General features: G+C 36.8%; 4 protein-coding genes across 6 annotated transcripts; all 4 read left to right on the top strand.

Annotated features, from left to right (window-relative positions):
- Positions 1-435: 435 nt before the first annotated feature.
- Positions 436-4,059, top strand: LOC113323641. Of its 3 annotated transcripts, none has more exons than XR_003347745.1 (3): positions 436-1,763; positions 2,947-3,081; positions 3,470-4,059. XR_003347745.1 is itself a non-coding variant. In XM_026571974.1 (2 exons), exon 1 carries the CDS (start codon positions 455-457, stop codon positions 1,730-1,732), a length of 1,278 nt encoding a protein of 425 aa, XP_026427759.1. In that variant the 5' UTR covers positions 436-454; the 3' UTR covers positions 1,733-1,763; positions 2,256-2,844. The 3 variants fall into 3 exon arrangements, 1 of the variants encoding a protein (XP_026427759.1); XR_003347746.1 differs by having other exon boundaries at positions 2,851-3,081; XM_026571974.1 differs by lacking the exons at positions 2,947-3,081; positions 3,470-4,059 and adding an exon at positions 2,256-2,844.
- Positions 4,060-4,175: 116 nt separating this feature from the next.
- On the top strand, positions 4,176-7,316 carry LOC113321654. Its single transcript, XM_026569563.1, has 3 exons — positions 4,176-4,598; positions 5,042-5,685; positions 6,735-7,316. The coding sequence occupies exons 1-2, from the start codon at positions 4,397-4,399 to the stop codon at positions 5,659-5,661; spliced, it is 822 nt and encodes a 273-aa protein (XP_026425348.1). The 5' UTR covers positions 4,176-4,396; the 3' UTR covers positions 5,662-5,685; positions 6,735-7,316.
- A 1,040-nt stretch (positions 7,317-8,356) lies between these two features.
- On the top strand, positions 8,357-10,063 carry LOC113321246. Its single transcript, XM_026569150.1, has one exon. It carries the CDS (start codon positions 8,506-8,508, stop codon positions 9,100-9,102), a length of 597 nt encoding a protein of 198 aa, XP_026424935.1. The 5' UTR covers positions 8,357-8,505; the 3' UTR covers positions 9,103-10,063.
- A 10,033-nt stretch (positions 10,064-20,096) lies between these two features.
- Positions 20,097-23,016, top strand: LOC113323441. Its single transcript, XM_026571759.1, has 2 exons — positions 20,097-21,395; positions 22,455-23,016. The coding sequence occupies exon 1, from the start codon at positions 20,123-20,125 to the stop codon at positions 21,368-21,370; it is 1,248 nt and encodes a 415-aa protein (XP_026427544.1). The 5' UTR covers positions 20,097-20,122; the 3' UTR covers positions 21,371-21,395; positions 22,455-23,016.
- Positions 23,017-25,044: the final 2,028 nt, after the last annotated feature.

Genomic DNA, 25,044 nt, shown 5'->3' with positions numbered 1-25,044 from the left:
AGCCCCTTGTCATCTTTGTCGTTCTACCATATAAGGATGGAAACGATTAATTTGGATCGTGGTGATCGGATTATTTACTGGTGTGTGACTGTAGAGATGATGGGAAGCAACTACGGGGCTGTGTATTTTGGAGGATTGAGTCGTGTTGCAGTTCAAAAATATTGGTTCCCGACAAATTTTCCCCATTGTGAACTTTTTTTTTTGCACAAATTATGAGTTCCTTAAAATAAAATACTTTTATTTTGTTTTAGAGAGATCCAAAAATATTCGAGTATAACTATTGTGCTGATTAGTTAAGCATCATATCTACTGTTGGATGCCAGAGTCACATCTCCTCAGCCGTCAACCTATAGTTTGACCATGGTGGGGGTGGAAATATCATTTTGAGACCCTTTTTAATTCCATTTGCTAGCCAAACCAATCTTCCTTCTTCTTCTGGTGGTTTTGGGGTGCAATGTTTCGATATTTTCTGTGTAAATCAGGGAGAAATCTGAAAAGGGCGACTTCCATCATCAATGGAGAATCTTCTTCTTCATCATCATTAGCAGCTAAGTACTTTCCCTTTACATTTCAAAATCGAAATGTTTTTGTAATTTCAAAATCTAGGGTTACTTCAGTCTCTTATTCCTTCTCTACTACTACTAGTAATGGAAGTATCAATGTTACTTCTGCCGGTTCTGGTTCTGGTTCTGATTCTGATTCTTCATTTGTGGTTTCTTATCTGATTGATTCATGTGGGTTATCTGAATCTGAAGCTATTACTGCTTCTAAGAAACTCAATTTCAAAACCACTTCTAAACCCAATTCAGTGGTATCCCTACTTAAGACTTACGGATTTACTGAATCCCACATCTCTAAATTAATCCCTAGATACCCATCCATCCTCTCATCTAATCCTCATAAAACCCTAAAACCAAAATTAGATTTTTTTAAATCCAAAGGACTTTATGGATTTGATCTTACAAACTTCATATCTAAGGAACCTTTGATCTTGGCACGGGGTTTTAATAATGAAATAATCCCTTCTTTCGATATCCTTAAGAGCATTCTTCATTCTGACCAAAACGTCATTAAAATGATTAAACGTAATTATAGGATTCTCAGTTCAAACCATGTTAAAAGATTGATGGTCAACCTAGAGCTTTTGAGAAATCAAGGTGTCCCTGAACCTCATATTTCTATCTATCTAATCAGGCAACCTACAGCGTTTAGTGGAGATGTCGCTAAATTTAGAAAGATTGTTGAAAAGACTAAAGAAATGGGTTTTCATCCCTTTAATACTATGTTTCTCGTAGCTATACAAGGACTTGCATCAATGTCCGAAGCCAATTGGAGAGAAAAAAAAGATGTTTACAAGAGATGGGGTTGGTCTGAGGATCACATTCAAACAGCATTTAGGAAATTTCCTTATTGTATGACGGTCTCTGAAAAAAAGATCATGGCGGTTATGAATTTCCTTGTGAACGAAATGGGTTATAATTCATTAAGTATTTCCACAACCCCGGTAGTTTTTTGCTATAGCCTGAAGGACAGGATTATCCCAAGGTGTTCAGTTATCAGGATTTTAGTCTCCAAGGGTCTGATTCAGGAAAAAAATTGTATTAATTCACTTTCAACAATGGTTGACAAGTCTTTTCTGGAGAAATTTGTCAAGAAGTACGAGGAAGAAGTTCCTGAAATAATGAAGGTGTTCCAGTGCCAGCTTAAATACCAAGACCTACTTCAGAGGTGAAGGATCTGATGAGATGAATGTGTGGGTACAGGTACGCAGATTATTTGAATTCACATGTTTCAGTGTACACAATGTGACAAAGTAGTTGTTTTATTCTTTCTTATCACTATGTTAATCTACAAGACTGCAACTACTGTGGATTTTGGTTTCACCACCGAAATTGTATGTTTTGAACAAGATATGCATGTTTAATTGTTTGGTAAGGAAGTTTATCTTCTAATGTGGACTGTGATGAAGTTGCGTTGGCAAGATTCAAGTTGTTTGCTTGTCGTTTGAGTTCTTGTCATGGGGCAAAGAGAGGTTCTGCTATTTCCCAGAGTAGGAAGGATAAAATCTATGTTTTAAAGTTAGTTTACTTTCTTCCTATGGGCTATTGTTTAACCAAGAATGTGGAACATTGGTCGTTTTTCCATCTTGAAGTTATAAATTGATTTGTTTAATTTGGCTATCACATGAATTTCAAATGATTTATGTAGTCGAAGCTTGAACTTCCCAAGTTTAATCCGTTCCATCCTTAAAACAGGCGGTCAGGATAGGATACTCGGGGGAAATCCAACTCTTGTTACTGCAGTGACTGCAATTATTCTTGTTTCTTTTCTTCATCCTGCTTTGGTCTGTTCATATGCTTCTGTCTCATGCTCTATTCTGTCATCTGTCTCTTTGTTGGTACATGCTTGGGTTTGTGCAAGTTTTCTTCCACATGTGAAATGTGGCTGTCACGGTTACAGCATTTCACCATGTCATACATCATCTGATTCATTACCAAATTTGTTTCTTGTTTGATGCATAAATTTTAGTTTTACCCTACAAGCTCTTGATTACACAAGGAATAATTTTGATTCTATATACGCCATGCATCATCAGATTTATGAGCAATTATGTTGCTTGTTTGATGCATAGTGTTCAGTTTGACATTACAAGCTCTCGGTCAATCCTACACAAGAATGGGATTTCACTTCCCAGAGTAGATTTGTAGGCTTAGGGACTTGGTTTTCGATTGTAAATTGATGAGTCCTCATTTCGGTTATCACAATCCTTGGTTCATCCCTTTCTGGTTGATTCGTGGTCGACAGTCACCATATTTTCATTTGTTTTGTTTTTGTGATTGATGGAAGTAGTGTTCAAGAGACATGATTTAGTGACAGGATGTGAGTGACATGGGTTGACCATGCTCAAAAGGAGCAGCAAGATTCTAAAACCAATTGCAATGTCAGGTCTCAGCATTCGAACATTATATCTGATGGTGAGATGGACCCATTACTTCCAGTGGAGGAGAACCCTCTCAGTAGCCCAAAATCCGCAAGAAGCTATGGTGACACACATTTAGAGATCATCGAACATCCGACATGGTATGCTAATTTTGCACCTTTTCACCACCCTCATGTTTGTCTCATCACTTGTTGCTTGGCTACAGATATGCATTCTCGCCTGCAATGTGATTGTAAAGTTCAATTTTTTTCCTGCAAATTACATGAAAGAATCAACAGCTAGGTTATCCCCCGCCCACCCCCTTAAGTATTCTAATCTAGGACCTACCCTAGGTAACAACGCCTAATTACTGGCGTAAACGTAATTTACAGCTAAATTATTGTAAACGCCTATGGTCATTATGTTCCCAATATGTGTTACATAAACCTTAATAATGAAATGTGCACCCTATAGATGCATGGCCTAAGTGAATTCTGCATCTTGTTACATTCGGGTTTCTCATACATGGATCTGTTTTGATTCTTGCAGAGAATTGGGCCTGGTTAGAATCTACCATGGTCTCTATATTTGTCATTTTCCACGGTCAAAGTAACCACCAAATTTGATTCCCTCTCATTAGTCATTTCCTCTACCTGGTTTTCGAGGCAAGGAAGTTGGTTTGAGCTTGGTCTATATTGTTCTTTTCTCTCTGCTATTGCTTTAACTCCATACAGAGATCCTTCACTCCAAGTCCATGGCTATACTTGGAATCATATCTACTGCTTTTGAGAGGAATAGAGAGAAAATAGCAGAGGAAAGGGATATGTTCATTTAACATCCAGCAGGAAACGTTCTCACAACATTAGCAAACTTCTTATCAGAAGCTATACATATACTGAAAACTTAGATGTGTACCAGCTCTGTTGTACATTTTTCTTTGTATTTTCTGATATACTGGTAATTGGCAATATTTTGAGTGAGAGATCTTTTTAAACCAAGAGACAAGGGGTTCTGACGACGATTAAGCTAATTGTTACTTTTGTTTGTACAATTTGTTGATTCGAACCAACCACTGGACAGAGTACTTGTAATCATCTTCAGTATAAAAGGTTTTGATTCTGAGCTCTTTTGTACTTAAATCCACGCATTGGAACTGGACAAGCTTCTCCACAGATCTTTTCTATTGTTGCATCTCAATTACTTCAAACTTTGCACCTCAATTATTTGAAACTTCACTAAAAGCAGCCGTGCTGCACTGAACCGCGTGACACAGCCCTGGCCGTGCAAGCCCATCCCTTATAAGATCTGTTTTTTTCCACAGTGCCGAAAAAATGGACTAAATACGAAAAGGCCCCTTGATTTTCAGAAGCTGTAAACTCTAGGGTTTTACAAGATTTTAGCTTTCATACTTCCCTCTGAAATTCGATCTCGCAGACTCTCTTTCTTCTTCTTCTTCTCTTTTTCCGGCAGAGGGAAATGTTTCGATCTCTGTTCTATAAATTGGGAGTAACTCTGAAAAGGCAGCTCATCAATGGAGAATCATCTTCTTCTTCATCATTTGCATCAACAGCTAAGTATTATTTTTTTACATCACAAAATCAAAATGTTCTAATTAAGAATTCTAGGGTTACTACTATCTACCCTTCCTTCTCTACTGCTGTTGCTGCTGCTAGTAATGGTAATCTTACTTCTTCTTCTTCTGCTGCTGATTATTCGTTTGTAGTTTCTTATTTGATAAATTCATGTGGATTGTCACGAACCCAAGCTATTACTGCTTCTAAAAAAATCAATTTCAGAACCAGAAAGAGTCCTGATACAGTCTTAACTTTACTCAAATCATACGGATTCACTGAATCCCACATTTCTAAACTAGTCAATAAGTATCCATCCATCCTCTTGTCCAATCCTCATTTAACCCTTAAACCCACTTTTGAATTCTTCAAATCAAGAGGTCTTTCTGGACTTGAACTTGCCAATTTCATCTCAAGTTTCCCAGGAATACTGAAGAGAGACTTAAATCTAAAGATAATTCCTTCATTTGATACACTTTTAAGAGTGTTGTTCAGTCGGATGAAAACGTTGTTAAAATGATTAAACGAGATGCTTTGGTTATCAGTGCAGACCGAGTTAAAAGAGTGATGGTCAATGTAGAGCTTTTCAGAAATGAAGGTGTCCCTGAAGCTAATATTTCTGAGTATCTAATTCTACATCCAAAATCATTTACGGCCAATAGATTTGTTGAGATCTTAAGAAAGGTTAAAGGAATGGGTTTCGATCATTTAGAGAGCACATTTCTTAAAGCTGTTCATATGCTGACAATAATGAGCGAAGCCAGTTGGAGAAACAAAATGGATGTTTACAAGACATGTGGGGGTTGGACTGAGGATCAAATTCAATCAGCGTTAAGGAAGGATCCTGGTTGTATGAAGGCCTCTGAGAAGAAGATTATGGCGGTTATGGATTTTCTTGTGAATGAGATGAGTTATGATTCATCAATTGTGGCTGAAAACCCAATAGTTTTTTGTTGCAGCCTGGAGGATAAGATTATCCCAAGGTGTTCTGTTATCAGGGTTTTAGTCTCCAGGGGTTTGATTAAGGAAAACATTTCTCTAGGTACACTTGCTACCTTGGTAGACGAATCTTTTTTGGAGAAATTTGTGACAAAATATGAGCAAGAGGTTCCTGGACTAATGAAGGTATTCGAAGGGAAGTTGAATTACCAAAAGCTGCTGCAGAAGTGAAGGAACTGCTAATATTGGGCAGCGGTATGTGAATTATTTGAGTTTACTTTAATTTTTGCGTATCTTTAAGGTTTTACTCTATGCTTGTTCTGGGTTTTGGAAATGAAAAGTTTGCCTCTTATGTACAAATAAGATGAAAAATATATTTTATAGAGTAGTAATTTTATCTTTTATACTTTCGTTATGGCTATAAGTTATCTAGAACTACTGTATCGGATGCCTGATTTTTGGTTGTGAACCAAAGGATGTATCTTTTCAGGAGGATGTTGGTTTGTTGTTTTGTCAGGAAATTTATACTAGAGAGCAACCGCTTGTATGAGCACTTGTGAGTTCTTTGTCAGATTGCACATTAGGCTTCTGTCTGCACATTAAGAATCTAAAACCAAGTGCAGTGTCAGGTCCCAGCATTCAAACATTAAATCTAATAGTGGGCTGGACCCGGTTCTTCCAGTGGAGGAGAACCCTCTCAAGACACACAATTAGAGATCATCAACTTCCGATATGGTATGCTAATTTGGCACCTTCTCACCTCCCTCATGTTGTCCCATCACTTGTTGCTTGGCTACAGATATGCATCCTTGTCTGCAATGTGAATTCACTTTAGTTCACTTTATGTGGGTAGCAGTGTGTAGATTGTTCTTGCGTATTTTTAATGTTTTACTCTATGCTTGCTTTGTTATTTCAGAAATGAAAATTTGGCATCTTTTTATGTATACAAATATAAGGTGAAAAATATATTACACGGAGCAGTAACTTTATCTTTTATACTCTACTCTTGTCATGCCTATAAGTAGATATAGAACTACTGTATTGGATGCCTGATTTTTGGTTATGAAATGGAGGATATATCTATTTGGCAGGATGTGTGATTTGTTGTTTTATTATGAAATATATACTGTTATGTAGACTGCAATCATGTTAATCCAAAGGATCAAAGTTAGCTGGTTATACTTACATGCTGATACCTTATTAATGAAATGTACATTTCATATATGCATAACCTAAGTGCCTTCTGCATCTTGCTACATTATATATCGAGTTTCTCATACATGGATCTGTTTTAACTCTTGCAGAGAATTGGGCTTGGTCAGAATATACTTTGGTTTTGGGATTCAGGTCTTTGTGTATGTGTCCTTTTCTACGGTCTAATTAACTCCCGGGTTTGATTCCCTCTCATCTCCTGTACCTGGTTTTCGATGCAGGGAAGTTGGTTTAAGCTTCCTCTATTTGCTCAGCGGATATTGTTCTTTTCTCTCTCTGCTCTTGCCTCAACTCCACACAGATCCTTTTACTCCACGTCTATACTTGGAATCATATCAACTGCTGCCGAGGAGAAATAGCAGAGAAAAGGGAGAGGTTCATATAACCTCCAGCAGGGAACATTTTGACAGACATTAGCAAACTCTTTACAGAAGCTGTACATTTTTTTTTCTTTCAGGTTATGTATTTTAAAACATAGTGATAATTGGCATCTTGGTTTAGCAATTTTTTGAGAGATCTCATAAACCAAGCGACGAGATTGAAGTAGAAAGAGACGAGGGCTCCTGACAATGATTAAGCTAATTGTTTCTGTCAGGGTTTGTGTATGTTACTTCTGTTTATTTCGTTATTATTGCGCAACTCGTGGAACCAGCCACTGCGCAGATTATCCGTAATCGTCTTCAATATAGAGGTTTGCTTCGGAGCTCGTTTGTACTTAAAATCTTGGCATTGAAAGTCATGGTAAACATTCCATCAACCTAACTGGTAAAATTAACATCATGTTTGTACGAATCTGACTAAAATTGTCTGACTCATTTAGATCTGATTCAATATGTCTATGTTTCGAGTCAAATCTGACTTAGAAATATATGAATTACAGCTTGGTCTATGAGCCAGGGTATATATTCCCCGACTCAAATGGGTTATAATCAGGGTATATATTCCCCTACTCAAATTGGTTTACGAGCGAAATATGCCTCAAATAACCGGTCTGGCATCTGACTCATGCTGAGTCAGATCCAGCCCCCTAGTCTGCGAAACACAAAACATGATTAAAGCTTCTGATTAAAGACTCAGGTTGCCCCGAGGACTCTGGACTCGGCCAAAAAAGAAGAAGAAAAGTCCGTGATAAAACGGATCAAATACGAAAAGGCCGCTTGATTCGTAAATGGGGAAATTCTAGGGTTTTACGAGATTCTCTCTGACTCTCGATCTTCTTCACTGTTTCTGTTGAAAGGCGAAATGTTTCCATCTCTGTTTTACAAATTGGGTGGAACTCTGAGAAAGCAGCTCATCAATGGAGAATCTTCTTCTTCTTCTTCTTCATTAGCATCGACAGCTAAGTATTGTCTCTTTAAATCACAAAATCAAAATGTTGTAATTTCAAATTCTAGGGTTAATTTTATCTATTCTTCGTTATCTACTGCTGCTACTGCTAGGGATGGTAATGTTACTTCTTCGAATTCATTTGTGGTTTCTTATTTGATTAATTCATGTGGATTATCACAAAATCAAGCTATTCCTGTTTCTAAAAAACTCAATTTCAAAACCAAAACCAAACCTGATTCAGTTTAGAACTTACGGATTTACTGATTCCCACATTTCTAAACTAATCATTAGGGATCCATCCATCCTCAATTCCAATCCTCAGGAAACCCTTAAACCAAAAATTGATTTCTTCATATCCAAAGGGATTGATGGACTTGACCTTGCCGACTTGGTCTCAAGTTTCCCCGGAATACTGACGCGAAGCATAAATAAAGAAATAATTCCTTCATTCGATGCACTTAAGAGCATTGTTCAGTCTGGTCAATCAAATGATTAAATGCGTGGATTATTAGTGCGGACCGAGTTGATAGAGTGATGATAAATGTAGAGCTTTTGAGAAATGAAGGTGTTCCTGAAACCAATATTATTAAGTATCTAATCCTACATCCAAAAGTATTTACGGCCAATAGATTTGTGGAGATCCTAGGAAAGGTTAAGGAAATGGGTTTTAAGCATTTAGAAATCAAATTTTTTAAAGCTGTGTATATGCTGACAGAAATGAGTGAAGCCAGTTGGAGAAACAAAGTGGAAGTTTACAAGAAATGTGGGGGTTGGTCTGAGGATCAAATTCAATCAGCATTCAGGAAGGATCCTAAATGTTTTAAGGCCTCTGAGAACAAGATTACGGCGGTTGTGAATTTCCTTGTGCATGAAATGGGTTATGATTCGTCAATTGTTGTTGAGAACCCAATAGTTTTTTGTTGCAGCTTGCAGGATAGAATTATCCCAAGGTGTTCTGTTATCAGGGTTTTGGTCTCCAGGGGTTTGCTTAAAGAAAACATTTCTCTAACTACACTTTGTGAAGATGAGTCTTTCTTGGAGAAATTTGTGAATAAATATGAGCAACAAGTTCCTGGATTAATGAAGGTATTCGAACGTAAGTTGAATTACCAAGAGCTGCTACAGAACTGAAGGAATTGCTGAGATTGATATGTCGGTGGCGGTATGTAGATTATTTGAATTCACTTTACATCTTGCGTATCTTAAACGTTTCATTCCATGCTTGTTTTTTTAATTTGGAGATGAAATGGAGTAGTATCTTTTATACTTCTATCATGGTTGTAAGTTTATCTACAACTACTGCGTCGGTTGCCTGATTTTTTGTTGTGAACCGAAGGATATATCTTTTTGGTGGGATGTGTGGTTTGTTGTGTTATTAGGAAATTTATACTGTTATATAGACTGCAATCATGACAATTCAAAGAATCAAAAGTAGTTGCTTATATGAGCTCTTATGGGTTCTTCGTCAGAAAGCTCATAGGTTTCTGTTAACTAAGTTAGTCAGTGTGAGGAACTTTTTGGAGGGCATTCAGGCAAACTAAGATAAACCAATGAGTTCTGTTATGTGCGTATTAGAAGGTGTCGTGTTTATAAGTGTTTGAATGTAATTTAAATTCTAATATTATTGGTGCTAGTAGAGTCTATCTTACTTGTCCTAGAATGTAGGAATTCTTTGTGTTTAAAGTTAATAGAATTTGTGTACGGTTATCTTTAGATAACCATTGTGTTAGTCAGTTCCTTTGCAGTTGTAGGAAGTTATGTAACGTCTCCCTCTGTGTATATATTGCGATTAATGAATGAAGAAAAACAGAGAATTATTATGTTAAACAATTGTTAGTCTTCTAACAGAGGTATTAGTGTCCCTTTGACGAAACTAGAGGTCCGGCGTCCCTCTGACGATACCGAAACCATTACTACAAACCATTTTATTATCCGTTTCATCTTCACTGAATCATCAAATCCATGATCTGTTATGCATTCAAGCACATAACAAGTTCAGTGGGTTGCTTGTCATATGAGTTCTTCCTTTCGTCATGTGAGCTCAGTAATGGCAAAGAGTGGGTAGGAGAAAACCGATCGTGATCATTGTATGTAAAATTACCGTATGGAGATATATGTCTTTTCTCATGTAGGTTAGAACTCAATTTGTTTTACTTGATGACATTAATGGCCTCTTTTCTCTTTGCCTTCTGACTCCCTTCGTTGAATGGCAAGTCTTAAAGAGAGATGTTCGTGTGCAGGTGGTCGTTTCTTGAGATTAAGGACTAATGGAGGATGCGAGATTTAGATTGGTCTGTTTTTGGATCTGGCAGATGCCAAGAAGATGACACGGGCTCGAGGTTTTGTTGCTGCCTTGTGAGACACAATATCTTTTGTAAAGGGGTTCCAAATTCACAACAACGCACCTGGAAAGCATTTACTCCTTTAGCCACGTGTCACCTTTCCTATTATTTAAACATTTTTAAATGATTTTCTGTTAGAAAATGCAGTTACTCGGTGGATGATTTAGCGACCGGAGTACATGATTTAGCGACCGGATTTTAGTATTCCGATCGTCAACTAGAATATCTTTCCTTACATAAGACTTGAAATTCTCATATCACTTTACACGTATTAGAAAACCCTTGACACATCGGATTTTATGGGAATTTATGCTTCCCTTATTAGGTGAGGAAATCTATACACCCCAAAGAATTCACCTAAGTCCCAAAATAGTCAGGTTTGAAAAGTCAAAATAATCAGAGGAAACTTTTCAATTTACATGTTTGTATTTTTATTTCACAAAATCCCTGCTCATTTATTTATTTATCAAATGTGATTTATGCTTAAGAAGAAAAAAAAAAAAAAAAGAAAAAAAAAAGAACAAGTGTGGATGCATCTAATAAAACTTTGACTTTAGATCATGCTTGGGATGGCACTAAAATTGTTACATTCTTGGTTCTGCAGCAAACAAAGAGCACGAACTGTCATGGGATGAATTATGTAGTGTGCATGTCGTGACATGTTTAGAAAGTTGGCTTTGATAAAGTGTTGATCAACAAGGACACCCGAAGCAGCCGCCCCACAACGGAAAACATTTATTAAATTCATTAGTTTTTTTCTTTATTTACGTACAAAATGCTAAACGGGAAAAGGATCGTTTGTCCAAATACTTTTAAAACTTAGTTCTAATGAACGAGTAACAATAAGTATGGGTGAATTGAACACCAAAAAAATAGCAAAGATGAAACTGTATTCATCTTGACTTAAACTTAAAAAAGAGCGAGGATGAAACTGGATGCATCCTGATGTAAATTAAAAATAAGAAAAAGTATTTGAAAATATGTAGGATGAAATTGTTTACATCCGGACTATTTTTACATTTTTATCTATTTAAACAGTATCAAAATTTAGATGTCTTTTCATGCAGGAATTGTTGATTTTGGTCTTTTTAACCAACTTTGTAAATGCTAAAAGTGACCGTGGATTAAATCTCACCATCCAATCATACTATAGTCCTCCATGGGTTTTGGATTAACTCACCGAAATAAAAAACTGAGATTCACACCATGTCAGAGACCTTTTCCTATCCCAGAACGCCATATTGTTTCTGCTCGATACCGAGGAGAAATCACGGTGCATAGTTTCGGTGACGGTAAAATCGTTCATTGCTGACTCTACACAATTAGACTAGACCTCGTTTCACGTGCACCATTTAGTATATTGCTGTCTCTACCCTCTGAATGACCCTAGGTAATCTAATCGTAGCTTATCGATCAAAAGAAAATTAGAAGACATTATGTATTTGCGCAAACGGGCATGCTTAGCATGAATTACCATCTACTTCCAAACGGGCATGCTTGGCATGAACTACCATCTTCTTTTATTTATATCGAAGTAGATGAGTCACTAAATTCGTATGACGTAGAGACACACTCCGTCTCCATCCAGTTTGTATAAGAGTTATAGCTAAAACATCTACCTGCTATTCACCCAACTATTTAAGATTGAAGTTTTTTTAGATGCATAAGCCATTTTATCACAGAGTTGTCAAAGGATATGCAATCATCCATGAAGGTAAGATATCGTGGTTTTATATTGTTTCTTTCAACTCGTGAAAAGGGATTAAGGAAGTATAATTGGATAACACTAATTAACTGCAGTTTAGGTGAGGAAATTGCAAGCGAATCGAAGGGGTCATGCCTCCATGTTACTTAACACCGTTGGATAGGCATTGAGATATCGGTGAAAACTAAAAAATGTAAGTGGAGTTTTATGATTTCTTAATACGCCGAAATGATCGCATAGTGACATCTGATCCTATGTAAATCTTCTTCTTTGCATGTATTTCTTAAACTGATAATTTGGGTGAAATTTGTTTTATAGGATGGACGAAGAAAAATGCAAGTCATGGAGATCATCAGTTCCATATTTTGAACAAGTCCTTGGGCTAACTGGCTCATTTGTTAGTATGGGGTATCCATTATATCTCCCTGTGCTTTCTATACAAAAATATTCTGGACTCAGATTTCAAGAAAGCGCCTAGTGTTGACTATAACCCTTATTATATTGCTGTGTTAGTAGGCGTTTTTGGTGCGACATCGTCATCACATTCACTTGCAAGTGAAATCACGAAAACGTAGACTAATTGTAGGTTATGGAGAAAAACATTGTACTAAGTTTTTTTTTTTAAACTAGTTTGTAGACAATATATTTTATTGCATCAGAAATATGTGTGTTTTATTTTACTATCATTTCTTTTCTTTCTTTACTTTGTATACTATTATTATTTTTGAGTTGACAACAAACTCAACATACTAAAATGAGACATATAAGATTGGTACGTGCTTTAAAAAAGAAACGAAAAAAATTGGTACTTAAAATTCAGCATAATCTATGTTTTTTATAACGGTTTTGCGACACACATAACGTAGTGTGTACTGAGTGGGAATCCTACGGCAAAAAGATCAACCTCTCTGTATTGGGATAGGGGTGGACAGAAATAGATCCCACCCCTCCCTCACCCGGTACACACAAGGTTGTGTATGAATCATTTTCCTTTTTATAATCATAAGTTATGTTTCTTAATTTTCTCTCGTATGTGCCGTAGACAGAGCATAACTTTCTGGTGGAGTCTCTCTCTGCCCCATATGGTAGGGATAGTGTTGTAACCCAATCCATGCTATTTCTTCAACCTCAGCAAGTAGCCAATCTGAAATTGACTTGTCTAAAACGTCTGAAAATTTGCCACTTTCAATCCTTTCAAAATACGCAAACAATCAGTTCGGATGTCAGGAGATCGACGCTACATCGATCACTCCAACTATCATGAAGCACTCGAACTAGAAAGTTATCCGAGATTTAATCATATTTCATAGAGTAGTATCTTTTATACTTTTATCATGGTTATAAGTTTATCCAGAACTACTGCATCGATCGGTTGCCTGATTTTTGGTCGTGAACCGAAGGATATATCTTTTCGGTGGGATGTAGGGTTTGTAGTTTTACATGACAGTAATCTTGTTAATCCAAAGAAAGTAGTTTCTTATATGAGCACTCGTGAGTTCTTCGTCAGAAAGCTCATAGGCTTCTGACAACAGAGTTAGTGAGAGGAACTTTTTGTATGGCATTCAAGGTACGTTGGCTAAAATCAAGATAAATCAATGAGTGCGGTGGGTTGCTTGTCATGGGAGTTCTTCCGTTCGTCGTCATGGAAAAAAGTTGGTAGGAGAAAACCGATCGAGATTGTATTTTAAACTACTTTACGGAGTTACTGTGTCTTTTTGTCTTGTATGTTGGAACTCGCTTTTTTATTTTACCTGATGACATTAATAGCCTCTTTTCTCTTTGCCTTCCAACTCCCATAAGTTGAATGCCAAGTCTTGAATGACCATATTGCTGTCTAGAGTAGAGGTCATTTCACATGCACCATATTGCTGTCTTTACCCTCTGAGTGACCCTAGCTAATCTAATCGTAGCTTATCGATTTAAAAGGAAATTAGAAGAAATTATGCATTTGCGCAAACGGGCATGCTTGGCATGAATTACCATCTTCTTTTATTGATATCAAAGTAGATGAGACACATAATCCTTATGACGTATCGACACACTCTATCTCCATCCAGTTTATATACGAGCTAAACGTCGTGGAGGATTCTATCTATACATATTGTCTACCTACTATTCATCCAACTGTTAAGTTCACAGTTTTTTAGATGCATAAGCCATTTTGTCACAGAGTTGACGTCAAAGAATATGCAACCATTCATGAAGGTAAGGTATCAATTACATAATGGTTTTATACTGTTTCTTTCAAATCGAGAAAAGGGATTAAGGCAGTATAATTTGATAACACTAATTGCATTGTAGGTGAGGGAATCGCAAGTGAATCGAAGGGGTCAGTGCATGTGCCTCCATATGTTACTTAACAGCGTTGGATAGGCACTGAGATATTGGTGAAAACTAAGAATGGACGTATGGTACTGCTGAGCCTGAGATAGTTGAGGAACCACTAGAAAACAATGAAGATGGCACTACAGATTGTCAGAAGTGGCATGAGCTAAAGCTCGATATTCAGCTTCAGCACTGGATCGTGACACAACAGATTGTTTCTTACTACGCCAGGAGACGAGAGTTTCCAAGAAACATACAGTACCCAGTAGTTAATTGTCTGTCAGTGACATCTCCTTCCCAATCTGAATCAGAGTATGCACGAAGACAAAGATTAGAAGCATGTGAGAAATGTAATCTTTGATACAAAGTACCCTTAATATAGCGTAAGATCCGAAAAACAACAGCATAATGTGGTGATTGTGGAGCAGCCATAAATTGAATCACAACATGTACTGCATAACTAATGTCTAGCCTGATAATGGTCAGATACTTTAGGCTTCCTACTAGTTGTCTGTATAGAGTAGGATTAGGAAGAGCTTTTCCATCAACTTGATTGAGCTTCACATTCAATTCAAGTGCTGTGTCTGCAATCTTAGAATCAGTCACGATGCAAAATTTCAGATGCTTACTTGATACATGTGTATCTTCCTCTCCCGGAGAACTAGTGATCCTCAAGATGGATTGAGGATATAATCGTAATTTAGGAGGGACTTACTAATTTAAGGCAGTATTCTTATAAAAGGAAAACGGATCCCTAAGAGGTTTGGGAAAATAAAACAAATTAAGGAAGTATGTCTGTATAAGGAAATACTTCCTAGAAAAAGTAATATTCCTAGAAAGGGAAATATACCTAGAAAAGGAATTATTCTTAGAAAAGGAATTAGATTCGTAGAAGGTTTGGGAAACCGTTAAAGCTATAAATACAGATGTTTAACTTATAGCTAAGACACCTGGAGTGTGGTTTGTGATACAAACACACTTAGATGTAGGGTGTGATTTGTGATACAAACATATCTAATTCTAGGGAATGTGGTTTGACACCTAGAAAAGGAGTTTTAACACACATACCTAGAGAGAAGTTTATGAGTCAATTAATTATTATAAAAGCAAGCTTAGCAAATAGTTTAAGGTTATTTACCTAGAGAGATTGTGAGCGTAACAAAGAGAGAATTTTAATAGTTTTCTTGTTCATAATCTAGAGAAGATATATTTTTTCGGATATGGTTTCTAGTGTGTGCTGTTTTCTAGTTTTCGTCAATCATTATTCTGAATTCCGCCTCTATAATAATAGTCACCAAGGTACAGAGATCAATTCCGCCTCTATAAATCACTTCCTGTGATGACCATATCATAGACATAAATCAAAAGGAGAAATATTCCCTTACCATTTGATCGAACAAACATAGCAGAGTCGTAAGGACTTTGAGTGAATCCATAGTTAAGGATCGCAGTTGAAAACTTTTCAAACCAAACACGAGGTGCTTGTTTTAGCCCGTACAAACCCTCGCGCAACCTACAGACTTGATTTGGAGCATGATCCAAACCAGGTGGTGGCCTCATATAAACTTCTTCTTGAAGTTCACTATGAAGAAACACATTCTTAACATCCATCTGGTAGAGCTCCCGTTTGCAATAACAAGTAGTATGCAGATTATTTGAATTAAATTTAGTTCCTTCCCATCTTTAATGTTTTACTCTATGTTTTTTTATTTTATTTTGGAATTGAATATTGTGCTTCCTCTTATGTTAATTAAGGTGAAAAATCTATGTCATGGAGTTGAACGTAAGGATATATCTTTTCAGCAAGATATGTGTGGTCTGTTGTTCTATTAGGAAGTCTATATTGTTTTTGAGACTGCAGTCATGTTTATCCAAAGAATCAAAAGTAGTTACTTAAATGAGCACTTGTGAGTTCTTTTTCAGAAAGCACATAGGCATCTGTCAAAAGAATAAGTCAATTGGGGAACTTTTTGGACTGCGCTCAGTGTGCTTTGGCAAGAATCAAGATAAACCAAAGAATGAAGTGGGTGCCCAGGGATATGATCAGTTCTTCGCCATGGGATCTTAGTAATCGCAAAGATAGGTTCTGTTCTTCGGGTAATACTTACTTTGCTGGTTGATAGCATCCTTAATCCGTTGTTGGGTTTCTGTTTTATTTTTGTTTGATACTTTAAAGTTTTGTGATTAAGGGCTGTTGTTGCGCAGGAGGAAATTGGAGCTAACACTGAAGCGTGGCTTGCAGCAGGGGCAGAAGCACAGGTTGACTAAACCTGCCCCAGTATGGCATGCATAGAGAACGAGCTTCCACCAAAACACTAATTTCTATAATCTACAAGGCTTTTGAATCAGTCCTTTACCCTTATCTATCTTAAGAAAGTAGAGGCAACAATGATTTGCATCCTGTTCAGCGAGTCTAAATAAAGTGTAGGAGTGTATGTTACAGTAGTTTCAAAATGTTGAAGACTGTCTTGCCGTAACTCTGGATGGAAAACAACCTCTTTATAGGTACAGTGAACTGAAATTGTTCCATGTATGCATCATTGATGTTGATCTTTTTTTTTCTTTCTTTTGACAGGTCCTCATTTCATTGTTCTTGCAGAAGACCGAACATTAAAGGTGTGGTTGGTCGCTTACAGTTTCAATGTACATATTATAATAGCAAGTTCTACCTTGTTGAGGCTCATATGATCTCTCGTTCGCTCTCTTTTCATAGCTTTTGCTTAGCACCAGCACCTGAAAGTAGTTTTTGTTCCTTCTCTACTAGTTATTTCAAAATTCATACGGAGCTTTAGTTTTGCAATCTCACTGTTTTTACTTTTTAGCTAGAAATGAAATTAGTGGTCTTATTTCTTTTTTTTACTTTGAAAGTTGTGGTCTTGCTTTATTGCGCTTCATCTGGTCACTAGCTTCATGCTCCATAAAAAGGTGAAAACACAAAAATCAGGTCTGCAAAAAAAAAATCTACAGCTTTCTTGACCAGTCCAGTTGCATTTTTGCTAACTTCAACTTTATACTCGGTAGTCACCACCATCCAACCTAATTATAAATATCCTCGGGTGGTGTGTAAGTCGTGAAACAAATCGAACGGGATCGATTCTTTTTAATAAAAACCATTCTCTACTTTGAATACCTCTCAGTTATGTTGGTTTACAAATTTTTGAGGAACAGATAGATTTTAATGAATTGTGTGTAAAGTGTAAACTGTGGGATGTCCAAATTCTGGGTTCTGATGGGTCTACTGCTAATTCAATTATTATTACAACAATGACGTTTTCTAATGTAGGTCTGTGCAAGAACTCTCTAAAAGAGTGATGGTCAACCTAATGTAGGTCCGTGTAAGACCATTGTTCAATCGGATGAAAACGTCATTAAATTGCTTAGACGAAATCATTGGATTCTCAGTAGAAACGGAGTTAAAAGAGTGATGGTCAACTTAGAGCTTTTGGGAAATCATGGTGTCCCTCAAGCTAATATTTCTAACTATCTAATCCAACAGCCAAGAACATTTAGGTGGAGATGCAGATAGATTTAAAGAGATTGTGGAAAAGGTTAAAGATATGGGTTTTAATCATTTACAAACCATATTTCTTTTAGCTGTGAAAACATTGGCATCAATGACAGAATCCAATTGGAGGAAAAAGATGGATGTTTACAAGAGATGGGGTTGGTCTGAGGATCAGTTTCGAAAAGCATTTAGGAAAAGTCCTATATGTATGAAGGCCTCTGAAAAGAAGATTATGGCGGTTATGAATTTCCTTGTGAATGAAATGGATTATAATTCTTCATGTGTTGCCGAAAACCCTATAGTTTTTACTTGTAGCTTGGAGGGGAGGATTATTCCAAGGTGTTCTGTTATCAGGGTTTTAGTCTCAAGGGGTTTGATTAAAAAACACATTTCCCTGAGTACACTTAAAACCATGGTAGATGAGTCTTTTTTGGAGAAATTTGTGAAAAAGTATAAGGAAGAAGTTCCTGGAGTAATGAAGGTGTTCAAAGGTCAGCTGAATTTCCAAGAGCTACTACAGAACTGAAGGAGTAGTTGTGAACTGAAGGTGTCCACGGTGAGTTTATCTTGAACTACTGTACGGGATGTTTGAATTTTGATTGTCAACTGAAGGATATATTCTTTGGGAAGGATCTGCATTTTATGTTGTGAACTCTTTTTATTAGGAAATGCGTACTGTTGTATAGAAGTAGTTGGTTATGTGAACACTGATGATTACTTCTGCAGAATGCTCTTAGGCTTCTCAATAAATTATTGTGTTAGACATAAAATCCGAAGAATCATGCCTCAATTTGTCTTTTTTACCTCTAAGTTAAATAATGATGCGGGAGCTGCTAGACTGGTCCTCGGTTACTTCGGAAATTAAAATTGTGCCTCCTCTATAAGCTAAAAATATATATCACGGTGTGATAATTTTTATCTTTTATGCATTTACCATGACTGTAAGTTTATCTAGGGGTATAGGATGTCTGCACATTGGTTGCGAACTGAAATATATAACTTTTAGGCAGGATATGTGTGACTCGCTGTCGTCTTATGTAGACTGCCAGTCATGTTCATTCAAAAAATCAAAAGTAGATGCTGACATGAGCACCCGTGAGTTCTTCGTGCTACTACAGAACTGAAGGAGTTGTTTTGACGAAAGTTCTGCAACTAGGTTAGGGTTTCCAGATTTTCCTTGTCAAGAAAGGTCAGATTTTCTTGGGTTTGATATATTTTGGGCCTGTAAGGTTAAAATCCGATTATTCACTCATTGATCCCACCGATTTTCAGTAAACAGTAATAGTAAAATGAATGTCTATTACATTCCTTTGATTAGATTTTTGAGAATTGTGTGAAAAGAAATGACATTCTTATATATGCAACTTGTAAACTGTGGGATATCCAGATTCTGATGGGACTACTACTATATCTGTTATAGTCGTAGGAAACCTACAACAATGATGTTTTCTGACATAGGACTGTGCAAAAACTCCTTGGGATTATCCAATTTGAAGAACCGAGAATACTCAACTCCCCCAAAACCAAACAGATGCACATATTAAAGTGGATCCTTGCCTCGGGAGCGGGGCGGGCCTTTGTTAGAGTCGGTTTTGTTTTGGGGAGTCTGGTAACCAAACAAATGGCCCAAGTTCAAAATTCATGAGCATCAGATTATAACATCCCGTCTAAGAGCTAGTCTTATGGTGGAATCCATCCATCTTCCATGACACCTCAGCACTTGGAACTGTGGATGGAAACGCAAGTGTAATGGTGGAATAACAGAAACGCTATTCTTAATGGAGCTAAAAAAACGCAATTAAGAATGAAGCTAAAAAAACGCAATTAATAATGAAGCTTTTTTTTCGGCCGTTAGATTTCAACAACTCATTTTAAATCTACGGATAAAATTAACGCAATTCTTAATTGGGTCTTTTTAGCTCCATTATTAATTGCGTTTAACGCTATTCTTATTGGCGTTCAGATGGATTCCACGAAACAGTGGAACCTTATTTGGATTTTCCGTGGAATACCCCAACTTGGAAGCCACTGTACTTGACATTCCGTGATTTTTCCACACTTGAAATAGTTTGGATTCCATCATCAGACATGCTCTAACATCGGAGACGCTCACGGTTACACACCCCCGTGCCCTACCACAAGAATGCCACCCCTTAGTAAAATTATAGGGTGGAAGTATCTAGTACGCATCTATCTTGGGTGGAAATCTAGAGTTTAAGATTTCTCGCAGAATCTCTTTCTTCTTGTTGTTTTTGTCTGGTGAAAGGCATAATAATGTATCGATTTTTGTGGTGTAAATTGGGAGTTAATCTGAAGAGGACGACTGCCATCATCAATGGAGAATCTTCTTCTTCATCATTAACACCAGCAACAGCTAAGTATTTTCTATTCAGAATACAAGATCCAAATGTTTTTGTAATTTCAAATTCTAGGGTTACTTCCGCTTTTTCTTCCTTCTCTACTACAGCAACTAGTAATGTCAATACCTTTGATTCTTCATCATTTGGGGTTTCTTATCTGATTAATTCATGTGGATTATCTGAATCTGAAGCCATTACCGCTTCTAAAAAAATCAATTTCAAAACCACTTCTAATCCCGATTCAGTATTAACTTTACTTAAGACTTACGGATTTACTGAATCCCACATTTCTAAAATTATCAATAGGGAACCAAGCATCCTCTTATCAAAGCCAGATAAAACCCTTAAACCCAAACTAGATTTCTTCAAATCAAAGGGGCTTTTCGAACACGACCTTACCAGCTTCATCTCAAGGTCCCCAAGATTACTGACGCGATGCTTGAAGAAAGAAATAGTTCCTTCATTTGATACACTTAGGAGCGTTGTTCAGTCTGATGAAAATGTCACTAAAATGATGAAAAGAAATCCTCGGATTATCAATACCGACCAAGTTAAAAGAGTGGTGGTTAATGTAGAGCTTTTGAGAAATGAAGGCGTCCCTGAAACTAATATTCGTAAGGGTTTAACCGCCCAACCAAGAGCGTTTACGGTCAATGGATTTAAAGAGAATCTAGAAAAGGTTAAAGATATGGGTTTTGATAATTTACAAGCCACATTTCTTGTAGCTGTGCATATATTGTCATCGATGACGGAAGTCAATTGGAGGAAAAAAATGGATGTTTACAAGAGATGGGGTTGGTCTGAGGTTCAAGTTCAAAGAGCATTTAGGAAAAGTCCTACATGTATGAGGGCCTCTGAAGAGAAGATTATGGCAGTTATGAATTTCCTTGTGAATGATATGGGTTATGATTCATCAAGTATTGCTGAATACGCGGCAGTTGTGAATTATAGCTTGAAGCAGAGGGTCATGCCAAGGTGTTCTGTTATCAGGATTCTAGTATTCAGAGGCCTGATTAAGGAAAACATTCCTATAAGCTCACTTTCAGTAATGGTAGACAAGTCTTTTTTGGAAAGGTTTGTTAAAAAGTATGAGGAACAAGTTCCTGGAGTAATGAAGGTATTCCAAGGTCAGTTGAATTACCAAGACCTACTACAGAACTGAAGGAGTTGTTGAGATGAATATGTGGGTAAGTGGTGTGTAGATTTTCTGGATTCACTATAGTTCCTGCTTATCTTTAATGTCTATGCTTGCTTTGTTATTTTAGAAATAAAAATTGTGCCACCTCTTATGTATAAACAAGGAGAAAAATATGTCATGGATTAGTAATTTTTCGTTTTTATTCCGATAAGTTTGTCTTGAACTGTATGGATGCCTGAATTTTGGTTGTGAAGTTAAGGATATGTGTGGTTTGTTGTAAACCTGTTTATTAGGAGATTTGAATTGTTGTATAGACTGCATTTATGATAATCCGAAGAGTCAAAAGTAGTTGATTTTGTTTATATGAACAGTTATTAGTTCTGTCAACAGACTGTTGTGTAGGGTTTAAAATCCGATAGAATCTTACTGGATGCTACAGTTTGTCGCTAATTTTGATGATGATGGGGAAGATGCTAGACTGATCCTCGGTTATTTAGATTTGTGCCGCCTCTTCTGCACAATAAGGTTAAAATATGTATTATCTTTTATACTTTTATCACCATAAGTTTGTCTAGAAGTACGGGATGTCTGAGTTTTGTTTCCGAACTGAAGGAGGCAGGATATGTGTGGTTTGTTGTTGTATTAGGAAATTTATACTGTTGTCTAGATTGAAATCAGGTTCATCCAAAGAATTAAAAGTAGTTGCTTGTATGAGCACTTGCGAGTTCTTTGTCAGAAAGCTTGTAGGCTTTTATTGACAAACTAGGTTAAATGAGAAGGACCTTTTTAATGTGCAGTCAAGGTTCGTTGGGAAGATTCAAGATAAACCAAAAAATGAAGTGGGTTGCTTGTCATATGAGTTCTTCGCTATGAGAGGTAAGTAATGGAAAAGAGCGGCTCTGTTATTTTCCAGGATGGATAGGAGAAAACCTATCCAGATTGTATTTAAAACTACTGTATCCAGTTGTATGCCTTTTCTCTTGTATGCTGGAACTTTTTTTTTGTTTGCTGGCTTTAATAGCTTCTGCCCTCTCTGCGTTTTGACTCCCATTATTGAATATCATTTCTAGAGAGGAAAATTCACATAGAGGGGTGGTTCTGTGTGCAGGTGGTTGTTCTTGAAATTAAAGACTAGTGCAGATGGTCCATTTCTGGATCAGGCAGAAGCCAGATGATATCAAGTACTCGACGTTTTGTTTTTGCCTTGTTAGTTATGGTGTCAAGCATGAAGAGGATTCTAATTTTTAACAAAAAGATGCCTGGAAAGCCTGCACTATCGGTGTTTCAGAATGAGTAATGTATTTGTGAAAGTACTTTATAGCTTGGGGTTGCCACTAACTACATTGGCGAGTTCATGGCTAGCATCTGCGTTTTAAGTTCAAGGTAATCCTCCAATCTGACCCTAAGCTTGTATAGTAGCTCATAAGTTGCCTTGGTTCTTGTGGGCAAGATGGCAAAGTTTCAATGCACATTAGAATAGCAAATTCTACCTAGTTGAGGCTCGTATGATCTCTTGTTCGCTCTCTGTTCATAGCTTTTGCTTAGCACCAGTACCTGAAAGTAATTTATGTTCCGTCTCTACTAGTTATTTCGAATTTCATATGAATGCTATAGTTTTGCCATCTCACTGTTATTAGTTAGAAATGAAAGTATTAGTCTTATTATTTTTACTTTGAAAGTTGCGGTCTTGCTTTACTGTATCCATCTGGTGACAAGCTTAATGCTCCATTAGAAAGGGAAAGAAAACACAAAAAACAGGTCTGTGAAAAAAAATCTCTCCCGCTTTCTTAACCTGTCCTACAGTTGTGTTTTTGCTGAATTTAACTTCATACTCTCTAGTCACTACCATCCAGCCTTAATATAATAAATGAAGCAGGCATCTTATTGTAAGACATCGTCGGTGGCGTGAATCGTGAAAGAAATCGAAAGTGATTGATTTTTTTTAGTAAATATCATTCTATACTTTGAATACTTCTCAATTATGCTGGTTTACAAAATTTTGAGGAATATGTGGATTTTTACGTATTGTGTGAAAAGAAATGACATTCTTATATATCCAGCTTGTAAACTGTGATATCTAAATTCAGGGTTCTGATAGGACTACTACTTTATAGTAGTAGAAAACCAATTATCCTTACAAGTTACAACAATGAAGTGTTTTGATGCCTCAAATTTATATAAAATGAAGTGTTTGATTGGGGTGAGAAAAACGAAAAAGCCCATCTGGGAGAGATGCCTAAGTCGAAAGATTGAGGATCTCTCCCAAGGAGTGCAGAACTCGACCAAGGCGCAGAGGTACACGGTTGAGTCAAGAGCGGGAGGGGCGTTGGAGCTTACTTTATCACTCTTGACAAGTCTTGGCTATGATGCACTCGGTCCGAAGATACTCCACTTAGGGTGCAGTCTTGTAACCATAAACCTTATCGGTGGAGGGAAAAGAGGCCGCGAAATCAACTGGTTGTTGTATTACCGGATGGGAGGAGCCAATCTTAACCCGGTAGAGGTAAGCCTCCTTGAAGGGGCAACTAGAGGGAAGATAAGGACGGCACCCTCCATTAGGGAGCTGAATTATGTCAAAGACGTAAATGTCATGAGACTTTCTATTCACGGGAGTATTAAGGCTTATCGCATTTACGCACGAGAAAACCTGAAGAGGTAATAATACAAGAATAAGTTAAGACGAGATCAATGGGTCGATATAGTAAAATGTAGAGAAGTCCTGCAATTTCGTCGCACAACAAAATGTAACAGGCAAAATAAGACCTTTACTTAGGAAGGCACAATAAAACCTCAAGAGATAAAGACAATATATTTCTCTGATTACATGTTTGTTTTGCAGAATAAAGTAATTTCGCACATCTGATCTCATATTTCCAGAAAAGTGTTGCGAAGAAGGATAACTGTGATCTTAATTGCATGTGTAAAGTAAATGACTGAGGCAAGTGAAATGCATTTGATCATGAGTATATCATTTGGTAACAAGTTAACAGAGGCAAGAATGGGAATGCAAACATTAAAAAATGTTACTAGCCCCATATGATAAACTCATATAAGAAAGATTGGTATTCTAATAAGTACAATTCTAAAAATGAAGCGAAGAAATTGATTAATATATTTAAGAAGTATAACATATGTTCAAGAAGAACACTAAAAGGAAACTATTCAAGAAGACATAAAGATTTACAAGAAGAAGAATCTACAATAGATAAAAGTAATCAGTCATTGTGTGGATTATCTTCGTTGTTCTGATTATCATTAGAACCATCATTGTTGCTTCGCTCAACATCAGAGTTATGGATTTCATCTTCTTCTTCTTCATACTCTTCATACTCTGCTTCACTATCAGTAATATCATGAATGTCCTCGTTGGGAGAAACATCAGCGAATTCGTACTTCAAAAGAGGAATATTGTTTTCTTCCCAGACTATCTTGACTGCAGCATCACGAGTGCGAAGAGCATCCTTATTATTGTTTGAAATAGTGATGATATAATTTCACTTGAGCCTTCGATATTTGGAATCACGGGCAGTAAACTTCGCATTCAATTCTTCAAGTTGTTTCTTTAACTCTTCGATATCCCCAAGGTGTTTCTTCTCCTTCTATGCAAAATATAAAGATAAGTTAGAGTTAAAAGAGGATAATACTATTCAGAAAGGACAAGTATAAAAGAGCAACAAATGACCTTCATTATTGGACAT

The sequence above is a fragment of the Papaver somniferum genome, chromosome 11 (assembly GCF_003573695.1).
Source record: "Papaver somniferum cultivar HN1 chromosome 11, ASM357369v1, whole genome shotgun sequence".
Lineage (NCBI taxonomy): Eukaryota > Viridiplantae > Streptophyta > Magnoliopsida > Ranunculales > Papaveraceae > Papaver > Papaver somniferum.
This window is presented reverse-complemented; position numbering and strand designations above follow the sequence as displayed.

Coding starts and splice junctions, on each gene's coding strand:
- LOC113323641 (XM_026571974.1), top strand. CDS start 455: ATGTTTCGATATTTTCTGTGTAAATCAGGGAGAAATCTGAAAAGGGCG.
- LOC113321654 (XM_026569563.1), top strand. CDS start 4,397: ATGTTTCGATCTCTGTTCTATAAATTGGGAGTAACTCTGAAAAGGCAG. Junction 4,599..5,041: donor TGTTGCTGCTGCTAGTAATG/GTAATCTTACTT, acceptor TTATCAGTGCAG/ACCGAGTTAAAAGAGTGATG.
- LOC113321246 (XM_026569150.1), top strand. CDS start 8,506: ATGATAAATGTAGAGCTTTTGAGAAATGAAGGTGTTCCTGAAACCAAT.
- LOC113323441 (XM_026571759.1), top strand. CDS start 20,123: ATGTATCGATTTTTGTGGTGTAAATTGGGAGTTAATCTGAAGAGGACG.